The sequence below is a fragment of the Manduca sexta genome, unplaced genomic scaffold (genome assembly GCF_014839805.1).
Source record: "Manduca sexta isolate Smith_Timp_Sample1 unplaced genomic scaffold, JHU_Msex_v1.0 HiC_scaffold_28, whole genome shotgun sequence".
Lineage (NCBI taxonomy): Eukaryota > Metazoa > Arthropoda > Insecta > Lepidoptera > Sphingidae > Manduca > Manduca sexta.
This window is the reverse complement of record NW_023593800.1, coordinates 740,227-761,157: the sequence shown is the minus strand read 5'-3', so window position 1 is coordinate 761,157 and position 20,931 is coordinate 740,227. Positions and strand designations below refer to the sequence as shown.

General features: G+C 34.7%; 1 protein-coding gene across 1 annotated transcript in view; it reads left to right on the top strand.

Moving 5' to 3' along the window:
- The window catches only part of LOC119188401 (MAGUK p55 subfamily member 5-like), a 103,266-nt gene that overhangs the window by 28,644 nt on the left and 53,691 nt on the right, over positions 1–20,931 (top strand). Inside the window, exons 3-4 of the mRNA XM_037446256.1 lie at positions 1,367–1,458; positions 5,661–5,786. Coding sequence (XP_037302153.1) covers positions 1,367–1,458; positions 5,661–5,786 — 218 coding nt within the window. The remainder of the gene's footprint in view (positions 1–1,366; positions 1,459–5,660; positions 5,787–20,931) is intronic.

Sequence of the window (20,931 nt, the reverse complement as noted above, 5' to 3'; positions counted from 1 at the left end):
CAATTAATCACCGCTTTGCTATATTAGTAAGTTTTAACAAATAGCAGTTTCATCAGCCCTGTATTATATACTGTCCAACTGCTGGGCACGGGCCCCCTTTACTACTGAGAGGGATTAGGCCTTAGTTCACCACGCTGGCCTAGTGCGGTTTAGTAGACTTCACATACCCTCAAAATTCTTATAGAGAACTTCTGAGGTAGTTCCCAAATAGCAGTTTGTCGGGCGGCAATAACCTAATTTTAGATAATAAAGCTTATAATATAGGTCATAATCTAAATTAGGTTTTCCCATGCCAGGCGGCAAATCATTTACGCTTTGCCTGAAATTAATGTCTGCGAATCCCTTTTTATAACATATAAAAGCTTGTGCTATTCCTCATTGGAGTCTTTAAAAACAGAACAATGATTTAACCAATTCGTCTTTGAAACTTCTACGTCGGCTTTCATTTGAATCAGCAAAAATTTCATAACTTGCAGCACGATATGTAGGCTAATCATAATTATAATTACTGGGGCATATTGACCATTGAAATTAAGCGAAAAACATTTAAAGCAACTTTCCCTCTAAGAACTATTGTTCAAGCCTGTGTACATCAACAAGAATGCCATTGTCATACGGTTTGATTTGAAATTCAAGGAACTGTGCATACATGAACAAACCTAGGACGGTAGTATTATTTAACGTTTTAAAGCTGGTTAGGCACATTTAGCTGGCAGCCAAGTATAAAATTAGTGGTTATCTTTAATACGTGCACGGCAAAGTGACCTCACTGCACCTAGTGGTAAGTGGAGTGGGTCCAATAGATTGTCGAAGGATCTTATGACAATATCACTGAAATATATCCCCACCATTTGGATCGAAAAATGTAAAGAACTGCGTAATTATATACGCCACAAAATACATGTGTTCAGGGATTTTATTGTTTTAATCAGGGCTCTCCCTAAGACATTAATAGCATTTACAACACAGGCTAACAATCGTTACTAATTGAGAAGACAATTGCTGCAAAACAAGTGCAATATATCGTCTATTGTGTAACTTTTTTCCATAATTCCGACGTGGCATTGTAGTAGCCATGTTTATCATGTTTTGCCGTAATTAGATGTCCCGTTACAGCAGGAACCCTGCATATAACATAATAGTCTGTAAAAAATACACGACATTATACGGTTTTCGCTGTAGCGTAGGCTAGGTAGATTGGGATAAGAACAGACACAAAAAACTGTGCTGTACTGTCCAGTGTCAGCTTTTGCTGTCTTTTTTGGAATAGTCAAATAGTTGGAGACATCATATAAATCACCATTCCTTTTTTTTATATACATATTTATATTACATATTCATAATGTTCCTTCTCTGTTGTTTCCAGGTCCCCACCGCGAGATGGCGGTGGACGTTCCGGACAGCTTCATCGCGAGAAACAAAACGCCGCCGCGCTACCCGCCGCCGCGCCCGCCGCAGGTACGCCTCCGGACTTGCAGGGATGAGGAGCCTCTATCAGTGATCATAAAATCCAACTGTTGATATCAAACGGGGAAGACTCTTTGCTTGACTGCAGGAGAGTGACGTATTCAGCTCGGACTGATTCTGTCCTGATCCGGGAAGCGGTGTACGCGTCGTACAAGCTGCCTCCGGGGTTCGACACCACCCCGGTGCTGCTCGGCCGGGAGGTGGCGGTCGACGTGCCCGACACCTTTGTCCAAATCGTCAAAACCACGCCCAAGTACCCCGGTACCGTGGACAGAAAGAGCGTCGCGTTCCAGGTAACGGGCACATCTGCGCATGCGTCTCATTGGGGATGGAAGTTGTGGCCTTTAGTTGATATTGTGTAATAATTATAATATTTGGTCAAATGATTGTTCTAATTGATATTAGTGGTTCAAAATTTAATGTGATCCAAGTATGGCATTATTTAGATAACATAATAATTCTGACCATACAAAAATTTGCATTTTAAACCCAATATTGCTGAGCATTCAACTAAAGGTGAACAATTTAGAATTAACACTACATTTACTAACAATCATAGTCGGAACTACTAACACACTAACAGGAACCGGTGTAGAAAACGGTGTAAGTACATTTGAAGCTTTTTAATTAACATTTATTATTCATTACACATTTATATACATTTACAGATCTCATTATTAAATTGAACTTCTGCATACATTGACTATGAACTGAGATGTGGGATTTATTTAGTAAATAACCAAAGCGTTGTCTTTTATATTAAGTGAACGTCGACGCGCGCAGGAATATGGCGTACTTAAAAGAAACTTCTGTTCTTCTTCTTCAATAGAAAAATAAAAATATCTGATTGTACGATCTTGTTGAAAATCCAAATATCTCATAATTGTCAGTAGTTTCACTGACGATAATATTTTTTAAACTATGATTTTGTAAATAACAGATTTATAAATATAATAATAATAATATCAGTCCTTATAGAGACCTTAGGTGCAGGTTTCCTCACGATGTTTTCCTTCACCGTTAAAGCAAGCGATAATTCCCAGAGAGCACAAACATAACTTGAGAAACGTCAGAGGCACGTGTCCTTGGTTTTGAAACTGCAGACTTCGTCTCATCAATCCGCTCCACTCCGAACTAGGCTATCGCTGATTTAGGTATATAGAGAGACCTACATTACTATTTCATTGATACGCCTTGAATGTATATTAATACACTCAAGGGCGTTCCTTAGCTACTGTTTTGTTGCCAATAATTAATTCGTCATGCGCCTGATAAGATAGACGGAAGTTCTTATCACATTTTTATATAGTCACGTTCAGGTGATTTCGTCTTTACGGTGACTAATGTGGTTAAATGTAGGATTATTAGCAGTGAATATTGTTAAAATTAAACTGTTGATGTCGCTTTTGTCACTAATGATATAAAGAATATTCACTAGCATTGTATTAGAAATGTAGATAAATATGTACCATTCTGTTGTAATTGCGTGAATCTGTTATATCTTACATACAATACATGGTGGCGGATGTTAGAAAGGTAGAATTTAATCAGTTTAGATTGATTGTTTGTTTATCTACATTGCTTAGAATAGACTTCGAATGGAATTAATAGTTACAAATGATTAATAGTAAGAATTATAAATTCGACGTCACGTGATAGTGTCATGTATTAGGAGTAAATAAAATCAAAGAAACCAATGACTTATTCTGTGGTTGCAAATGTCATATCCCTTCAATAATGAAACCAAACAAAACACTTAGATATTGCGTGTACCTCCTACACAATTTAGTGGAAACATTTATTTTACACGTAAAATTAAATATTTGGCTTACGTCATTTTACGCCGCGATAAGTAATGTTACGCTCCAGTTTATTTTAACAATGAAGTCAAGCGTTTGAAAACCTATTATAATTCATTGTTTAATTTATTAAGTACTCTAAGTATAAGTACTACTGCCGTTTTACTATAATAGAAAACGAAAAAATATTTATAAGAATCATTAAGATTTCTTCTTCACATTAAATAATATTCTCTTGTACGTAGCTACTTGGTAATTAAAAATGCAATGAACGTCAACTTGCGTGGTGATTAGTGATTACACGATGACGCGGAGGTAAACAGTTATACATTAATATTATACTATTATCTGTCATCATCATCATCATCATGTCAAGATGGGAGGAAGAGTCCACTGCTGAACATGGGCCTACCTAGAACTATTACCTGTGATTACCACAAATTAATTCCTAGAGATATGCCAAGAATAAAGTTGCCAATACCTAAGGCAGTCAGTATTAGGTGTAATTTATTTAAAGAAAATACATCATGATATTAAAATAACTCAGCAAACAATCTCTACGCTACATTGTGCATTATTATTACACTACGTACTGTTGACAATACCTAAGTGTGACTCAAAACTGCGAAGAATTCATTACAATAACAAAGTTACAGCCATCATTAAACGCATTAACATTATCCATGATGCACGCTTGTTGCACACAACGCTGTTCTGTCTACGGTGCCAAAATATTCTAAGCTTCAGCCAAGTGCTTATGGGGTACATTATATCAATTATATTTCTATTTGACTATTTCTGACATGGGTGTTCTAAAAGGCTTTTAAGATGTTCCAACAAAAATTTGATTCAATTATTAAAATTCATATTTTTTGGGTTTGTACACTTTGCTGAAAGGGTTCTTAATGCTCTCAAAAGTTTTTATTGGAGACATTAATTTATATGACAAACAATGATATTAGTTTAGATATTGTATTGAACACAAAGTTTCTATTATTTAATGTTTGGGGTACAATATAACTCTAGACTGGGAAAGCTAGATGTATGACTCGTGCTTGTGACCGAAATGTAATGATAAATAAGCAAATAAGTAAAAATAAAAAGAAGTTAGTAAATATTAACCCCCTTATTTATAGACGTTATTTATGTAAGGTCGGAGCATTGCTGTGATAACAAGTCTGTTTCTCAGTGCTGACGGCATGGCAGCCTTCGCAGTGCGTAGACGTAGGGCCGTTGTGATTGGCTAAAATTGAGATACAACTTGAATCTAGTTGGCTGACAGATAAACAAAGCTGAACAAACAGCAAGCTGTCAGATAAACAAAGCTGAGAAACAGACTTGTTATCACAGCAATGCTCCGACCTTGGATAAATAACGTATATGAATAAGGGGTAGTTATTACAATCTGTATTCGGTAATATATGTGTTATATTTTGGTCCATATTATAATATTTTTACTAACAAATATTTCATTTTTCAGGTCCGTATTGTTGTCGAATTGCAGAAGGTTTTTTTTCTATCTATAAAATATTTGTATATTATTTATTAGGTCAAGCCCTATTCCGTATATAGGGGCGAATCCGTATTTTGCAATTGCGGGCGTTCTATTCGAAGGATAGCGTCGATAGCCATAAACGTAAGAGAACCAAAATATCCTCTATTTGCCTATACAGCCATCAAAGCTGTCCTTCGATTAGGACGCCTGTGATTACAAAAGACGGATATGTATATCCCCTTAGACGGAATAGGGCACCTGACCTTATATTTGTTCTCTTGTGAAATAGATTTGGTTAACAATAATTAAAATGAGCTATTTAAAGAAGCTCTTTGAAATTTGACATTTCGCAAATCCTCTAAAAATCAGTCATGACCAAAATATAAACAGTCAAATACGGCATTTCGTTTCAACTTTCTGTTTCTGAATAAATTAATATACTCTTGTGTGAAAGTAAAATGTTTTTAGAGGATTTTGTGCGATTTATACTAGACAATTGTATGCCTAACCATTTATGAATGTGTATGGGGTAATTTTGTGCATGAAAACATTGGGTCTATGCAACTTTTGTAATCGTAGTTATAAGTAAGGAATGTTGAAATATTGTTTTATGGGGTCTAGCTTAGAAAGTTGTCTAGAATAATATTTTATATTCAGAAAGGAATAAAACAAGACTTTTTTCGTAAAGTTTAATGAGTGTTGCTATTTTTAAAAATACTAAAAGACATATCAATTTGTTCTTTTTACATTGGACAGTCTATTAACAATGTTTATTGGTGTAGTCCTCAGCAGTAAGCAAATTAACAAATTATGTTTATTATTAAATAGCACTGGCAACACTGACAAAATCCTTTCTGAACGATTGCCACTATTTTCCATTTACCCAATCTGCTCACCAGGTGAACGGCACTGCGAAGACGTCGGCGCCGGCGGTCCCTCCCAGAGAGGTGGCGCGGGACGCACCGCCGCGTCCCCCCGCGCACGACCTCACTAAGGACCAGGCGGACTCCATCAGGAAGTACCAGGTTAGTTCTAGATGTAATTTCATCGACCACTCGATTTTGAGCTTTAAATGATGAATATTAAGTGCGTTTTTATATATCAGATTTATTTTTAGGTTACAATGTCCGGCGTATTTATGTTTTTTATCGTGAACAGCGCCATCTATTATTGAGTTTGAGTACTATGCAATGCTTGTTGTGGCGCCACAACTTAAAACGGAATTGTCCTACGTTTAATGTCATAACATGTGAAAAATATGAATGAAAAGACAATAATATAATGTTTTGCGACCTTCTCAAGCTTGCCTTTACTTGAATCGGCAACTACATGTATAAGCATTATTATAACTCACTTTTTAAGATTTTAGCATTTATTTAGATTTTAGTATTAGGTACACGAAATAATTTGGGCAAACAGTAGTCAGTTGTTTTAAAACAAAGCGTTTTATATCTCTCCTTTGAATTTTAAATCTATTTATCTAGATAATTTAGCTTTATAATCATACAATTTCCGGTTTTAACATTCCACAATATTAATAGTTCTAATGTATGCTATCCTTTGTTACATTACTCTTTGTCTGTCACTTCCTCATTTTTGTTCGCAAAATCTAGGCCATTAAATGGCGTGGTAGAATAAACGTATAGAAGTTGTAAAAATGATTCGTTGAATCAGTTCTCTTTTTGAATGTCGGCTTTATTTCGTTGCATTCTAAGCCATAATAAACTATGATTAGAGTGTTTTTTGTTTGAATAAAATGTTTGGTACTTTGTTGCTCACTATATATGTATATTTAGGTGAGTATATCACGAAATGTTAGGAAGATCTTTCCGTCAATAATTAGTCAATTGTTTCGTGTAACTGTGAGGCTTTTAGAGATGTTTAACTTGGAGCATATCTCATATATGAGAATATATGAGATATGCTCCAAGTTCTATGCTCCAGAACCAGTATTCTATTGAACAAAAGTTAATTCGTCTATTGGCATAATGTTACGATGTAACAAGGTATATTATATACTTTCATAGCATTATATAGTTGAATTTTGGTGAAAGTGAGCACTAGATGTAACCTCTGCCTACCCCTTTGGGAATTTAAAATAAAAATAAGTGTGTGTGTTCATTGTCTCTTGATCATTAATATATGAACCAAATGTAGGTACTTGGCCATACCCCTGTCATTCTTAGCGTCGGGTCGCGTCTCTAGGAAGGAAAAATAAATGTAAATAGATAGTAATTATTTTTCAAATAATGTCTTTGTTAATCGGCTATTATACACTAACAGCTGTGGATACAACTGACACGAGAAGTGTGTATATATTAGTATTATACGTAATTTTCCTTCCCTGTATACAGGGCCATTTCTACATTGCGTTACTAAATGAAACCATTGAAATATTGTCAATTGTAGAAAGATATTTTGGTTATGACTCCAGCACTAAGAAACTTTGGGAATTCGTCCTCAAGATTCAAATCTAGCGAAAGTCTAGCTTTATTTTTATAATCCGTATCTATTACTTCTTTTGCTATGTTTTGGATAGAATTTTTGCCAAAAAAATTACTAGCTATTTATCGCAAAGCACAGGTCGTATCCGTTCTCAAACCGCAATACGTCGCACTAGTCGATAACAGGTTCCAAAACTAGTTTTGTTGTAAAAAATATTTAGTCATACTGTTCTAACTAAACGGCCACCACCTAGAATATAGAATATATACATGTCGATAGAGAGGTTAACATTTAAATCTATACTCTAAATACTTTACACTAAGTATTAAAATACAACGTTGAAAAATTTAAGTGTGTTAATGCTTGATTTCAGTCAATATAATGTAAAGCTTCATTATGGCTCAGTGCGAGATGCAGGTAGTTATTCCGGGAACGGATTAACGGGTTAACACGTGGAGAGAAGAGGTTATTGGAAATTCATCACGGATTAAATTATATGAAGTACATCAGGTAGCCAGACAAATTATATACATGTAGATTTGTATACATGTAGATTTATATACATGTAGAGCCCCACTCTAGTTTAATTAGTCTCTATACCATTGATTCTTAAAGTGGTCCAGATGGACCCCCAGGGGTCCATGGGAGACGGGTCTCCGTTGGCGTGACCAAAAAATGGGGCTTGACAATTTATAAGCGCGGCATCATTTATCTGCTTTGATAGTAAACAATAAAAAAGAGGTTCACTGGATTCAGCACAATTTTAAAAGTGGTCTATGAGAAAAAAAGGTTGGGAAAGTTCTATTACAATAATCATTTCATGGTAAAGACAATTCCGCTAACATAGTGAGGGTGAAACAGAGGGTCAAACCCTCCAAACGCGACATTAGGGCCTTGTTGATGTTTCGGAAATCAATGAATAGCCCCGTTTACGCCCAGTGCAAAAGATCGCTTTTTGTTGATGACAGTTTGTTGCCCAGCAACATAGAAGGTGCATCAGAACTTGTGAATGGAACGGACTGCCGAGACGAAAGTAAACTTGAAAACTTAAGGAACCTAACTCTAACCTTTCGAAGATACGTGTATATTATTTATAAATTAATAATCGGTTGTTTTAGCGGTGATGGCAAATGTGAGAAAACAAACAGACCTAAGAAATCTCTTTCAAAATATCAAATGTATGTAAGGTTTACCAAACTGCGCAAAATGTTAATTTTGACTTTTTTTGTGTGTGTGGTTGCTCACTTCTTATAGCAAAACTATTTTTAACATTATGCATAATATGTGGTGTCCCTGTATTGGAGTTTATAGAAACAAAGGAAGCCCTCATTAGTAAAGGCTCATGCTCAGTACTATCTATATAGAGCTGATAAACACAACTTACACGAGGTAACATATAAATACATTTTACGCCTATGGGTACGGCGTTACAAGAGTGCGTAACTGGATTACTAACAAGCATGGCTTCTGGCAATTTGATTAAAATTCATGTTCTCCAAAGGACACGGTTACAACGGCTTAGCGCTGACGGGTATCTTGTCACCTTCAATGGATTTAGGAGCGTCAAGACGATAACAGAAAATAAAACTAAGATCTCGCAAATTGTATAGTTGAACTACCAAAAAATTAATCCATAGTAATTTTTAAATTAATCGGATTGAAAAATAGATTTTATTGCATAAAGAGTTGACAAGGGTTACGTCGTATGGAATTTCGGATAGCAGCAAAGTTTATCCGTGATGCTAGACGTGATGATTTCACAATGGGAATGATACGACATTTAGCTTTTAGGGCGCCGGCTACCATATATCCACAATATGGTGGAGCGCAGCACAGACTTTTATATTGTCAAACTATTATCGACATTGTTTTTATCTAAATAATATTCAAATTGAACTTACACAACATTAAATTGCATTACATCGTTGTGGTAATTGATTTTGAATATTATTTCAATGATGACAATGTCGATAATAGTTTGAAAGTAAAAAAATCTCTGCACCGCGCTCCGCATATATGCGGGGGTCCTTAAGCTAATGTATTGCCTTGTATTGCATATAGGTTTCTGAAAAAAATAACGTTATTTAATTTCAGATTTCGCGATAAATAAAATTTTGTATAAGAATTAAGTAGTGTGTTTTCGATTCTATGCGGTGCGGGAAAACACAATACAAACCCCTTTTATACAAAATTGGTGGTAACAATTACCTAGTTATTTGTTAATAACATTTATAGTTAAAATTGAGAATACTCTTCTGATCTATTTGACAATAAATTTCTATGCCAAGGCTATCGTCCAACCGTGACGGCTACTGAGTAACGGCAGACCTAAAAATTTAACAATCAAGACGTTGCTCAAACAGTGTCCTTTGTTTTCTCAATAATCGTTATAATCTCAGCCATGTTTTGTGTTAAATAAGCTGTGAATTATTAATAACGCTTTAGAGAAACCTCTTTGGCATTTTTAATGTTGTAATAAAACAAGCTGGTATAATTCTAAAGGCTGGTGAAGACGCAATGTTCTTCGCTAACCGACATTGTATTTAGATTTATTTTTATAGACAATGGTTGCTTTACTATCAACATTGCTAGGAAAAAGTTAATATGTTTCATAAAATACATATACATCAAACGTAAATTTTCCGTTTTTCAGAAATCTCGATATCAAAGTTGTACTTGCGATCTTTAAAGGCACTGAAAGGGGTCTCCGCTGTTTATGTATGTTGTAAGTAATTGGTATTTATGTTCTGAGTTATTTATAAAATTAAGTAAAAAAGATGTGTTATTGACACGAGTGTTTATTTCAGAGTAAGTAACTAAGCAAACAAAACAACAACTTTCAAATATTTATAAAAATAGAACACATAAAAAATAATTGTCACATCAATGGTTACATTCTACAACAAATAACAAATAATACATAAACTGAAAGATATGTAACATATATATTTTACTCTACTTGTAAAATCAAATAAATTAGATTTTGTTTACGTATATTTAAATCAACTTTATCGGAAATGAAATGTGACTTTTTTTTTATTTTTCTGGAACTGATACATCTCAAAGGACTGAAAAACTGCATATTACAATTGTTTCGACCTCTTTTAACACGATGCAAAAGAGTTTAGGGAAATATTCCTGTTCCTGATATTCTTTGGAATGTAATTTGGACTACATTCAGGGACTATAAACTAAATGAAAACAAATAACTTTCAATTAGTTGTGTTGTTTGTGGTGCAATTGACGGCAGCTAACAAAGGCATTGTTTGATGGATCTATTTGTTTATGTTTTTCCTCCACGTGCTAAATTTATTGCAAAATGAACACAAATTAATAGTCTAGGTAATAAATTGTATAGTGAATGTGATTTTAATATGGATTGTTTCTTGTTTTAAATTGCGTTCAATTGGAGAATTTTAGTTATAACGTTAAATTATCAATTATTGGCTAACTTAAAATTACCGATCGTACTTTCATACGGTTTTCACGAATGGACGGAGTAAATAAATCAAAAGGAAAGTGTATGTGTATTGCATTAATCATTTGTACGAAGGAAAAGAAGTAGGCATGTGTAAAACCAGGACGGGTCGCTAGTATAAAATATGATATTACGCACTTCCATTCCTGGAAATGAACTGATTCTAGAAAGAATGCAATTTGTACGTCTGAATTTAATTAAAATACATCAGTAAAAATAATTTTCGAGGTATTACCGTAGTTTTTGACTATTTTCTTCTTAAAAATAAAATATTGTAAATTCGTTATGTTTTAACGATGGGATTTGTTTTTTACTGATAAGTTAACTGGCAAAGTTTATGCATTTACAGCTAAACCACTTCATCGAATTAAAAACCACAGTGTAGACAGTCTTACCACGATCGCAGTGCATATTGTCACTGTCTGCATTATTACTTCATCAGCAAAACGTAGAACCTGCAATATTCGGCCCGATTTATTAGACGGATATCCCGATGTGGGAATTTAACATTGCTAGTCCCTAATTACAGCTTCGTTCCCCGGAGAACTGCAAGAATGACGTCAGCAGAAAGTATCTTAATTGCCGTCTTAATGTGGAAGCGGGTTTCGGAATTCTGCTTGGAGAGGAGATTAAATTTAGTTTATACTTGGGTTTGCCTAAGAAGCCATAGTAATTTTCTATGAGTATAAAATCATGAATTATTTAATTTTAAATACGGTGGTATGGAACATTAAAATTGAGTCTTGGAATAAAATTATATGAGAATTGACGAGTCGCGTGAGTACAATTTTACTGGTGGTAGGTCTCTCATGTGTGAGAGTCCGCCTGGGTAGATATTGCAATGTCTATTTCTGCCGCCGAGCAGCAGTGTGTACTCACTGTTGTGTTCCGGTTTGAAGGACATTGTAGCCAGTATAACTACTGGACATAATGAGACTTAATGTCTTATGTCTCAGGATGGCGAGCGCAGTGGAATACCAAACAATGTTTTGTAAGTCAAGGTTTTGGACAGACGTTTCTACTATTTATGGGCGATCGTATCGCTTACCATCAGGCGAACGAAAAGCTCGTCTCGTCATTCAAAGTAATATAAAAAGCTATTAGTTTACCTTTAATTTAGTTAAAACGCAAACCAGCAATATTTATTTGACAGTTCGTTTCACTTATTTTGTACTCTAAGCTACCTTTTACTTCTATCAGATAAAGATCTATCTATCTATAATTATCCCCCTTACCCCCCTAAATCCGCCCCTGCGTGTCTTTTCAACGGGAACTAATTTCGAGATATTCAATACGTACACGTTTCAAACTTTTTTATTGAAACAAGACCTTTTTTGCATGCAAATTAGTGTTGCCCAAATTCAGTCTTGGTCTTGCAGTCTTGGTCTTGTTCTTGCGTTTTTGCAAGACCAAGACCAAGAACAAGACCGCGTATTTTTAGCAAGACCAAGACCAAGACTGACCGTGCAAGACTTGAGCAAGAACAAGACATAGCCTGCAAGACTCTTGCGTCTTGCAGCTAGGACTTAGCGCTATTTCACTGAGTAGTTAGGTGTAACAGTTCGGTGTATAGGTAGGTACGCTTAGGAATTCTATGAGACGCAAAAACTGTATCAAAGAATATGAAAAACTGGACCTATGCGCATTACGACTAATACCATAAACATAGCGAATAAAAAATATCTATTAAAATCAAACTGAGTGCATGCATAGCTATGTTTTAACCATCGGCACTTTGATAATGCGGCATCAAAGGTTTTGTACTTACTTCTCAAAGAAATTTGCCGCTTTTCGGAAGTACATGGTTATGATACACGCGCCGGCGGCTTCTTTTGAAATCTAAAACAATCGTTGCCACCACGCCGAAATCATAACATTTGACACTATTTGATTGCCGCCATAGGGCGTAGGTATACTCATGCAAAATAATTTCGAACTTTAAGAGTACCTACATAGTACAGAAATAGGTTAAGTGATGAGTCAGCCAGATGGTTACTTTGTATTAATTCTTGGTCAAAAAGTATCATAACCTAATGATAAAGCTGTTGATTAGTGTTGTATTTTATTTTTTATTAAAATAAATGATAAATCGTAAAACTCTTTTATTAAATTTCTTATAAGTTGAAGGTTCAATCTCTTTCTAGACAGATAAGTATTGTTCTTTAAAATACAGTCAAGTTATTGTAATTAATTTGTTTTTTTTACATGTTTTAGCAAATGTAAGCTTATAAATCATAAATGTTTATTAAGAAACAGTTACTTCCATAGAAAACGACATATAGGTCAGTTGATTTTTCGAATTTCTTATCAAATCTTCAGTTATTTATTAATCTGCTTTATCTTTACTATGGCTATGTTAATTCAAGCTCACAATGTTCCAATTCTAATACGTTTTTCTAAGATATAAAGTAAACTTTAATAAATAGTAATAGACTAATAGGTAATTGCAAGACTTGCAAGACTCTTGCTGCAAGACCAAGACCAAGACCAAGACTGGGAGCGCAAGACCAAGACCAAGACCAAGATCAGGTGTATTGGCGCAAGACCAAGACCAAGACTGGCTAAGTCTCGTCTTGTTCTTGCATTTGGGCAACACTAATGCAAATGAAACGCTCGTGCAGTCTACGTGAGGCGAAATGGATATCCTCAAAAACAATTATTGTAGTGTATTGAGATCATTTTTGTTCCAAGTGCTTTTGTTATCTGATTACTGAATATTTAGTTTAGAAATAGGTGTCCTAGTTTTGACTATTTTGTCCTTATTTCTATAGTTTATATTAGTTTTACTATGTTAAAAGTATTCAACTAATTGTCTAATACGTAGCTGTAATAAATGTAAAATGAATATAATTTAAGGATCTTACAGGACTTAATTATTGGCACGTATATTATGAAAGTACATAGACATTATCTACATCGTGTAAGAACTAAAATTTTGCTTCTAAAGCCACCTGCATAAGATGTGTGCTGGAAGCTAATTTTTAAAGAAATATTATTTGGGTCTATTTTATATGAATACATACGAGATTTTTCAATCTAAGGGTAAGCATAAGTAACACTCACATTTCACCAGCTACGTCAGGTTCCATGTAGTAGGGGCCAGGCCTGTCATATACCCACCAAGCTGTTTTACTACATAAAACAAATTCCACTTAATTTACGGATAACCTTGGGGTCTTGATTAACTTCACGTAAATGCGGTTATCTGATATGCTAATTCAGCGGTTTCTCTTGGATGTAGAGTTCTCAGAAGCGTGGAAACGAATAATTAATAGATTTAACAGATTACGTAGAAAATTGTGTTGTTGAAGTATTTTAACATGAAGATAATAGTTTCGGGAACTAGAAATTATAATGGCGAATAATAATATCAGCCCTGTATTATATACTGTCCTACTGATGGGCACGGGCTTCCTCTACTACTGAGAGGGATTAGCCCTTAGTCCACCACGCTGGCCTAGTGCGGATTGGTAGAATTCACATACCCCCAAAATTATTTAGAGAACTTCTAAGGTATGCAGGTTTCCTCACGATGTTTTTCTTCACCGTCAAAGCAAACTATTGTTTGGTATTCCACTGCGCTCGGAACCTAAACACAACAGTGACTACGCACTGCTGCTTGGCGGCAGAAATAGATATTGCGGTGGTACCTCTCCAGGCGGACTTTCATATATGAGAGACCTACCACCAGTAAATTGAAAGAAATAGCTCAGAAATAAATAAATTTTCAGTTACGTTTTTTTGCTGACTGTACATTAAACTTAATTCCTGGTCTTGATATCGCGATTTTAACTCAATAACATATTCACACCAGCGCCCAAACTTCCGAACCCTCGTCCGACCGTCAGTATGAGGAGTTGGAACAGCATTGTCTTCTCTAATGGTTATACAGATATCGCCCGTATTAACTTCGCAAAGGATTGAATTCTGGTAATCTTAGTTTTCCACAAATAGATATAATACTGAAACAAGAAAGTGTTGACTACGCGTTTTGTATGATTTTTGGGAACAAATATGAGAAGCGCATTTCTCTTAAAAATTTAACATTTTTTGAAAGAGTTCGTCTCTTTCTTTGGTCATTAGAGTATAGATAGTATATTATTTCTCTGCAATTTTTACTTGGAAGTTAAGTTATATGGATATAATAAGGTAAACCTAATTCTGTCCGTTACTGTAGTCATTAGGTAGTGTATTTTCCACATCTCTACGCGCGCCATTTTAAAATATCCGTTATTTTTTTTACGTGCACGGCAAAGTGATCTCACTACAACTAATGTTAAGTGGAGTGGGGTCCAGGAGAATGTCGACTGACGAGAGACGATTACCCTTTGACAGTCGACACAATTATGCCGGCCTGTATCCGGATATACATAGATCCCGGAATGCGACACTTACGCGGGCCACTATGGCGGGTCTTAACACCTTGTGTACCGTGGTCGCTCTCCGGGCGGATATAAAATATATCCTACCACCAGCAAAACATTGCAACAGTCAAATCATTATATTAGCTATGGTATTTTATAAATCAGAGCATTATGTAGCCTTAAACGCAGCGATGCCTGCTACTTCCTTGATAAATATAGACAAGCCCTGTAAAAAATTCAGCTATATTCGACGCTTTATATAGGGAATAAATTGTTGATATGTTACCCTAAACCGAGACATAAGAGAAAGTATGTGTAGCGAAAGTGGCTGGCAAGTACAAACAGTCAATCCATAGCCTCTACCGACCTCTCTGGGATACAAGCGTGATGTTATTTATGTAGCGGCGTCAACATTTCAACTATAACCGTGTATAAAATATTATATAAAACTAGTTTAATTTATCGTAACAGGTTACATTCGTGCTTTTGAAATAAAAATTATATTCACACGATGTTGTAAACTGTACATTTTAATGGACGCGGCATTCGACTTTCACTACCAAATGGTCGTATTATAATTTATAATGTAATAAGCGACGGGAACGGTTATTTAATATTTAGCATTTTCAAATGTTTCGTTATGAATAATGAATAATTTTTAATAATGTATATTACGATTTCCTGTGTGAATTTTTGCAGGTAGTTTTGTAAAGCGGCTAATAAATACGGGATGTATTTATGCAACCACACTTTTAGAAATAAACTCGCACTGAGAATTAGTTTTGATATAAGAAGTTTGACTAAAACATTGCGACCTAAATATTATTGTAAATCTTATAAAATTCATTTAGGTACAAGAAAGCAATTCGCAATCAATTTTTTAATATTGGCGTAGTGTTTGCTAAGCCACAGTTTATCACTATCAATATGAGTTATAAAAATGTAATAAAACATGTTTCTATTACAAACACAAGTCTTCTGTGTTACAAAACTCAAGGCTTGACTATCATTCACTATTGTTTACAAAAATACTCTATAATCTGCCTTTACTAACAAAATATTATGACTAAAGAATAAAATAACTAAGTGTTTATCCATCCTTAAATCTCTACGCAATCACAGCAAGTACAATTTAAATCCATTAGAAATCTCGTAGTCATGTTTTCCTCGTCATTTATGGATAATCACGGTGTACAGTTATTTAAATTTTCCCAACTACTAGATTTAATATCATTCGTTAATTATTTCTATTTTTTATACTTGTAGTAGTGACTAGAGATAAAAAACCGACTATAAAAATAGGTTAGTTTTTTATTACTTATAATAGATATGTATATCCATAGCATATTTGTAAACTACCACACGTATGGATGAACCTGTTACCTGTCCACAAAGTTATTAACGAAATAATTTGGCGTGGTTAACACGTTACTACAGTTAGTCCACGGTTTAATGTCAAAATTGCCACCTCCGTGCACTTATTGCTCTACGACGCGGCTGTAGGGCGGGCCGGCTGGCAGTATGCCGCGTTCCTTCGCGCCGGGACGACGCGCGGCCCGCCGCCACATCCCTACATCACTAGTGTTGTGCTAACGAGTGCGAATGGTTTTATAATGTGCATTGTTTGGTTTATTTATAGAGTGATTTATTAGTGTTTCGGAATTCGATATTGTTATCGATGTTAATGGTTTAATGGCGAAGTTTCGTCTGTTACCAAGGTATCGAGTGTTTGAGTTAAATCAAAACGAGTATAGTAAATGATTTATTTAAAAGTTTAATCTATTTGAGCTATAGTTGAGAAATAAGAACTGTTGGATTATCTTTTATATTAGTTATATTTGACAAAAAGTTATATAAAATTGAAGTTTCCAATCCAAGCGAAGGATTGTATGTACATAGTACGTGACTGCTGTTTATTATTTATTAGCCTACGTCCTCGCGTGATAAGTCGACTTGTTATCCTTGAACTAACCATTACTTAAGATTTTGGTAATACATTGTGATAAAATGGAAAAGTGAAAATCTTTCGCCTGATAAAATTCAATTTGTACACTTCTTGGTGTTTGCAGCAACTTTGACGTTATTCTAATAGTTTTCAAATGATATTGGAGTAACTAAGGAGATGTGAATTAACTTGCTCATAAGTTCTAGAACTCTCTCCCGAAATAATCATCAAATAAAAATAAACTATAGCTGAATCTAGGTAAAGTGCAGCGTTTCCTAATTAAACAAATAGAAGTCCCAAAGATTACTTCCATAAACACTCTTATACAAGTAAACCTCTTTCCTATCTATTCTCATGTGGCGTCAACACTAAGTATGTTCAGAAAGTATATGTATGTGTATATAGATTACTTCCATAAACGCTCTCATACATCTCTACCTCATTCCTACCCATTCTCTACCTCATTCCATCTCAGTACAGGAAAAAAATTCTATTGTCTGCCAAATAATTATATTATAATAATAAGGTTTTTAAAAAAATGTTGTCTAGGTGTTGGTGCGTACTTATTTTGCACCACCTCTTACGTTACATGTTTTTGTAATCTGTGGAAACTGTTGTGAATTATGTATTTACATTTGTTCCTTTTATTATATAAGTTAAATTGTACTCTGTTGTTTCCCAAATAAACTAAAAAGAAAATAAAATAAAAATAAAAAAAATCTCATTTGGGGTCAACACATTTAAGCAGGTTGTAGACGGTATATGGCTTGGTTTCTGCGACCGGCCGGCTGACGTCAACAGCCTCCGTTCAGTATTCAATTTAGATATCTTATTAATATTGGTGCTAAAAATAATGTATTCACAAAAATATTTAAAACAGGTTGTTAATGTATTATAAATGTATGATTAGCAAGAATGCAATACAGCAGGCTTTCTAAGTTGTACAGTCAGAAACAAAGTAGCTGAACATATTTCCAATTTCAAATCGCTTTTAAACCTTTGTATACGTTACATCAATCGTTTTTCTTCACTAAAATATATTTCAAAGGGTTACGTTTATTTAATAGGAAGGAAAAACAATATTTCGATTGAAGTCAATGTGTAAAAGCGTTTTGAAGTTCTTCAATAACTTTTTGGCTGACTGTACATGCCAGTGACGTTAAAACTAAAGCTCATAATATTACACAGGCAGGGCTGCATTCGGGTTGTGACCTACATATATCGACATTCAGAGACGCACTCAGGGATGGAATGTGTAGGGGATAATTACTGCCAAAGGAGAGTACAAATTTATTTTAGCAAAACTTTACTAGTGATTATTATTATAAGGACAAACTATGTTTTTCATGATAATCTTCAAACATTATAAATAAGAATAATATTAATGTTTCAATATATGTGTATCGTGCTGTATATTATACATAAAAATAGAGCTTTATCGACAGTATATTTGCAAAAATCTTGTATTACGAAAATTCACACGTTTTCGTTAAAATGCGCTATAAAGTAGTGCTACTCAAAAATGTTCCTAACACATCTGGTAATAGGTTTACCTTTTAGTCTTTATCCTGACAAACCTTTTAGACTTACTCCTCATAGCGGATAGCGAACTGAATGTTTACCAAACGACCGCAGCTTAATCCCACTAGAGCTAATATTTGTGTGATTCGAAAAATATTTTGGTATTAATTTTGAGAGGCTAGATGCCCCTTTTAGTTGATAGCTTGCAAATTTTTGTGTTACATAATTCTTATTAATTATATAAAAAATGCACTCCGGGGAGTCAAAGACCCCATATCGCATTCCTGAATCTAGCCGGTCAAATTATTTTAACGTTAATTTAATTTAACATTGTTTACAATCAAATTGCTGGCAAATATTTATTCATCAACCGATCCACAAAGCTTTTAAATATTTTATATTCAGATAAATGTTTCAAACGAAACCTTTTGGTCTTAAATGAAGTCAATTTTGTCTATTGTGTTTATTGTAGATTTGCTTTCAGTATTTTTACCACAAGTGGAATCGAGGTCGCCATTCATTTTCTATTGTGCACATTTGAGATCATTGCAAATATTTTTGTTATTAAAATATCGCATTTTTTAAACCCATTTCAAAAAAATGTATTTTCTAATATAGTCACATTAAGAAATTGAGGAATTGAAATTGATTGAAACATTAGTAATTTATAATGGAAAGCTCTATACGTACCAGGCAGCGGAGTTCATAGTAGATTGTTTTTCTACCATGAAATATTCAGTCATGAAATAGTAATGTGTTGCTGGTGGTAGGATATATTTTATATCCGCCCGGATAGTGACCACCTTACACTAGGTATTAAGGCAGGCCATAGTAGCCGACGTAAAAGTCGCGTTCCGGGATCAGCCTGTGAATATCGGGTTCTAATTGGCCGGCATAATTATAACGACTGCTAAGGGTTAATCATCTCTCGTTAGTCGATATTCTATTGGATGCTATTCCACTTAATATCAAATGCAGTGAGGTCACTGTGCCGTGTCCAGATAAAAAAAAAAAACTAGTCAAAATTATAATTGTACTTCGGGTTTTCACTCCATGTACTCTACTTAGCATGGAAAGCGACTTGTAATAAGCTACCATGGCGAATTTTTTATTTGTTTAATGTAATGAATATAATGAATATGAAATGAAGTTATACAGTATACACGTTAATTGTGACTGCTTTGTTGGCGTAGTTGTGCTGCGTGCGCGGAATGACATCGGTCTAAGGTCTCAGGTTCCGGGTTGGGCAAAATGATTTTGGGATTTTCTGCTCAGCATCAGGAAGGCTTGAAATTTTTGCCCAATATGGCGATAGTCCTGCCTCCTATTACATCAAGGAATTGCGAAAAGTGGTTGCCTTGGTTAGATCTCTGCCAACCCTTCGCGTACAAAGGCGTGATTGTTTTATGTTCCAATAACAAATAACACTAACAATGCTATGTGTCATTGCACTCATTACTTTAACAATATAGGTACATACATAATAAACCTCCTTTGACAATACGTACGTAAACCGCACTGTTTATACGAATTAATCTTGTGATAACATTATAAATAGGTTATAAATACTTTAGTTATACAAATCATAAAAAACCCATCGAAGTTGTAATCTAATTAATTTCTCTAATCAGCGTGTAATCAATTCAGAGATCTGATACCAGAATAGGATAAGTTAGTATGGTTGCACTAATTGCATGATCTTACTATTAAGTTTGCGAACTGACGCCATTTTTAAAGTGATATTGGGTTTTTCTTTTCAATATCTGTTTCTGATATGGCAATAGCCTCCTATCATCGCGGTACGCGGAATACACACGGCGAAAAGTAGTTGCAATAGTTGCGACTTTGTCTACCCCTTCGAGGATAAAATGTTTGTGTGTACGTGCGTGTACGTGTATGTATTTTCAAAACGAATTTATATCCTTAGCCAAGTTTAAAAGAACAGCAGTAAGTCAGAAATTAAATTAATACAATAATATACAAATAGAATATAGCTTGACGTTATACCTATCTACAATAGTCACTAGGCAGGCGGCTTACGGTTCACCGAACGTCTTTCTTCCCAATGCCCATGATGTGACAAGGGGCGAAACAACAGCTATACCGGCGTATCGAAACACTGAATATTGAAATACCAAACACTCGCACGTGCATTTCGAATAGAAACAACAAACTGACCTATATTATTGAATATCTTACCCAAATTTCCTTACTTGAGAATTTATCTAACTTCACCGGCTTTAGAAAGTCGGTACCTACGCTAAATAAGAAGCCGATAACAACGCTTAAAGTAAACATTACCTTCGGATCATGTTTTAATAAAGCTAAAATATATTTTGAGTAAATTGTAAGCAACCCAGCTTAAGCGATAAATACATTTCAGCGAGCAGACTCGTCTAAATCTCTTATTACAGATA